General features: G+C 37.0%; 1 gene segment (V, D, J or C); it reads right to left on the bottom strand.

Annotated features, from left to right (window-relative positions):
* Positions 1–591: 591 nt before the first annotated feature.
* Positions 592–1,941, bottom strand: LOC129409386 (T cell receptor alpha variable 23/delta variable 6-like). The segment is given in 3 exon segments: positions 592–885; positions 1,515–1,810; positions 1,880–1,941. Coding segments are annotated over 3 exon segments (636 nt in total).
* Positions 1,942–4,349: the final 2,408 nt, after the last annotated feature.

Genomic DNA, 4,349 nt, shown 5'->3' with positions numbered 1-4,349 from the left:
ACCCAACAACTGCAGCTGTCCATCATTCAGCTGTTTGTACCAAAAGATTTGGTTGTAGTTATCGATGTCATGGGAACACTGGATTTCAGCGATGGTTCCTTTTGTGTTGTATATGTCCTTTGGAGTCTGGTGGACCTGGTCATTCAGAGAAGAACCTACAAAAAATATAGTTAAGTAGAAAGTTGAACAAATTGTACAGTGCGTTGTTATGGAATTTATATTACCTGAAACAAAATTAATATGAAAAGATAAAATCAATGTAACGAACATCTTGCTGTTTTTATGATCAAATGGGGAATCAGTTTGGAGACATTGTAAGAACCACCAAGTAATCGTCCAATCAGGAAAGAGTGTGTATGTAGTGGGTGTGGTCAAATGTGTCTAGTTCCTGATTTACCTTTGTAGAGACTTTGCATTCTGCAGATTTATGTTCACCTGTTAGATATAGAATAAGTCCAAAACATTTCATAGTGGCCATGTTGTGTTGTTCAGCTGAATTTTACATCACTTACAATGAATAAGAAAAGCATTGTAAGGACATGATTCAAAACCATTAAACAGGTTTTTGTACAAGGAGAACATGATATGAATTCATTGTGCAGGGCTCGCTGCACAGTAATATACTGCACTGTGCTCGGGCTGTAGGTCCTTTATAAACATGGAAGCATTTTTGGCTTTTCCCGCGCTCAAATCTCCAGTAAATGTAAAATGTTTCTTATAAGATTCCTCATAGTCATTGCTTCCATGGTAGATATGTCCAATACGTTTGATTGACAGGTCGCCAGGTAACTTTTGGTACCAGTGCATCATATAATAATCCATTTTCTCATGACTGCAGACTACTTGGATCTGCTCTCCTGGGTTTTTGAAGACATCTGATGGAGACTGGTGGATTTGAACAGAAGCAAGGCAAATGTGTAAAAGTGAAAACCAAATCAATAATGTTTGCATGTTGTCTGGTCTGAGACTTCACATCTACTGTGACAAGTCTGATTCATAGATGTTCTTTTTGATCAAATCCAGGTGGTGTGTAGATTCAGTCTGGTGTGTTCCTGAAGCTACAGCGCCACCTACAGGGAGTTATAAACACAAACCATCCACTACTCCAATGGAAAGTTGTAATGAACTTATCCTAATGACTGAAATTGGGTTCCTTTTATTTATTATATAAGTGGTCATGTTCACGACTCTATTTGAAAAAGACAAACAAGATATTTTTTATTGTAGTTTTGATATGTTTTTGTCTGTTTTGGTTTATTTAAGTTGCAAAGACTTAAAACAGAATAGATCTTACTACCTTAAAGTTTAATCATTTTTTCTACTAGTGTTCATAAGGTAATTACATAAGTTGCAGATTGTAATATTATAAAACTAAATATTTATGTTGCTGTATTGTCTCAACAAGCAGCTGCACTGTTTTATTAAACACATTAAAACTGGGCATGGCCAACTGAAATGTATGTAACTGTTGAGTCAATGTGGTGGTTTTTGTATTGAGAAATGGGGACTTTTACCACTGTGAGAGAAGCTGCACAGTAGTAGATCGCACTGCTTGGCTCCTCTATGGTTAAAGTTGAAGTTTCACCCTTGTTTGCATCTCCTCTAATTTGTACTTTAGCCCCAGACTCTGCAGATGGTGAAGTGTCCCAGATGTAACCCAACAACTGCAGCTGTCCATCATTCAGCTGTTTGTACCAAAAGATTCGGTTGTAGCTGTCGATGTCATGGGAACATTGGATTTCAGCGATGGTTCCCTTTGTGTTGTATATGTCCTTTGGAGTCTGTTGGACCTGGTCATTCAGAGAAGAACCTACAAAAAATATTGTTAAGTAGAAAGTTGAACAAATTGTACAGTGTGTTGTTATGGAATTTATATTACCTGAAACAAGATTAATATGAAAAGATAAAATCAATGTGATGAACATCTTGCTGTTTTTATGATCAAATGGGGAATCAGTTTGGAGACATTGTAAGAACCACCAAGTAATCGTCCAATCAGGAAAGAGTGTGTATGTCGTGGGTGTGGACAAATGTGTCCAGTTCCTGATTTACCTTTGTAGAGACTTTGCATTCTGCAGATTTATGTTCACCTGTTAGATATAGAATAAGTCCAAGACATTTCATAGTGGCCATGTTGTGTTGTTCAGCTGAATCTTACATCACTTACAATGAATTTAAAAAAGCATTGTAAGGACATGGCAGCTGTGATGGGCGGGGCTAATGTCGTTTCTGATTCAAAACCACTAAATAGGTTTTTGTACACAGAGGACATGATATGAATTCTTTGTGCAGAGCTCGCTGCACAGTAATATACTGCACTGTGCTCGGGCTGCAGGTCCTTTATAAACATAGAAGCATTCTTGGCTTTTTCTCCACTCAGATCTCCAGTAAATGTAAAATGTTTCTTAAAAGATTCCTCATAGTCATTGTTTCCATGGTCGATCAAATCCAGGTGGTGTGTAGATTCAGTCTGGTGTGTTCCTGAAGCTACAGCGCCACCTACAGGGAGTTATAAACACAAACCATCCACTACTCCAATGGAAAGTTGTAATGAACTTATCCTAATGACTGAAATTGGGTTCCTTTTATTTATTATATAAGTTGTCATGTTCACGACTCTGTTTGAAAAAGACAAACAACATATTTTTTATTGTAGTTTTGATATGTTTTTGTCTGTTTTGGTTTGTTTAAGTTGCAGTGACTTGGAATAAATCTTAAAATCTGAAAGTTGCATTATTTTGTTTGTCTACTAGTGCTCATAAGGTAATTACATAAGTTGCAGATTGTAATATTATAAAACTAAATATTTATGTTGCTGTATTGTCTCAACAAGCAGCTGCACTGTTTTATTAAAACATTTCGCACATTAAAAGTGGGCATGGCCAACTGAAATGTATCTAACTGCTGAGGCAATGTGGTTTTTGTATTGAGAAATGGGGCCTTTTATCACTGTGAGAGAAGCTGCACAGTAGTAGATTGCACTGCTCGGCTCCTCTATGGTTAAAATTGAAGTTTTGCCCTTGTTTGCATCTCCTCTAATTTGTACTTTAGCCCCAGACTCTGGATATGCTGTAGTTGCCAAGATGTAACCCAGCAACTGCAGCTGTCCATCATTCAGCTGTTTGTACCACAAGATTCGGTTGTAGCTGTCGATGTCATGGGAACATTGGATTTCAGCGATGGTTCCTTTTGTGTTGTATATGTCCTTTGGAAGTTGGTGGACCTGGTCATTCAGAGAAGAACCTACAAAAAATATTGTTAAGTAGAAAGTTGAACAAATTGTACAGTGTGTTGTTTTGGAATTTATGTTACCTGAAACAAGATTAATATGAAAAGATAAAATCAATGTAATGAACATTTTGCTGTTTTTATGATCAAATGGGGAATCAGTTTGGAGACATTGTAAAAATGCCAAGTAATCCTCCAATCAGGACAGAGCGTGTATGTAGTGGGTGTGGTCAAATGTGTCCAGTTCCTGATTTACCTTTGTAGAGACTTTGCATTCTACAGATTTATGTTCACTTGTTAGATATAGAATAAGTCCAAGACATTTCATAGTGGCCATTTTGTGTTGCTCAGCTGAATCTTACATCATTTACAATGAATAAGAAAAGCATTGTAAGGACATGATTCAAAACCATTAAACCAGTTTTTGTACAAGGAGGACATGATATGAATTCATTGTGCAGAGCTCGCTGCACAGTAATATACTGCACTGTGCTCAGGCTGTAGGTCCTTTATTAACATGGAAGCATTCTTGGCTTTTTCTCCGCTTAAATCTCCAGTAAATATAAAATGTTTCTTAAAAGATTCCTCATAATCATTGCTTCCATGGTAGATATGTCCAATACGTTTGATTGACAGGTCGCCAGGTAACTTTTGGTACCAGTGCATCATATAATAATCCGTTTTCTCATGACTGCAGACTACTTGGATCTGCTCTCCTGGGTTTTTGAAGACATCTGATGGAGACTGGTGGATTTGAACAGACGCAAGGCAAATGTGTAAAAGTGAAAACCAAATCAATAATGTTTGCATGTTGTCTGGTCTGAGACTTCACATCTACTGTGACAAGTCTGATTCATAGATGTTCTTTTTGATCAAATCCAGGTGGTGTGTAGATTCAGTCTGGTGTGTTCCTGAAGCTACAGCGCCACCTACAGGGAGTCATAAACACAAACCACCCACTACTCTAAAGGAAAGTTGTAATGAACTTATCCTAATGACTGAAACTGGGTTCCTTTTATTTATTATATAAGTGGTCATGTTCACGACTCTGTTTGAAAAAGACAAACAAGATATTTTTTATTGTAGTTTTGATATGTTTTTGTCTGTTTTGGTTTGTTTAA

This window comes from Boleophthalmus pectinirostris, unplaced genomic scaffold (genome assembly GCF_026225935.1).
Source record: "Boleophthalmus pectinirostris isolate CB_2022bp ecotype Guang Dong unplaced genomic scaffold, ASM2622593v1 HiC_scaffold_10, whole genome shotgun sequence".
NCBI classification, from domain to species: Eukaryota; Metazoa; Chordata; class Actinopteri; order Gobiiformes; family Gobiidae; genus Boleophthalmus; species Boleophthalmus pectinirostris.
The sequence above is the reverse complement of the archived record's forward strand: the minus strand, read 5'-3'. Positions and strand labels throughout refer to the sequence as shown.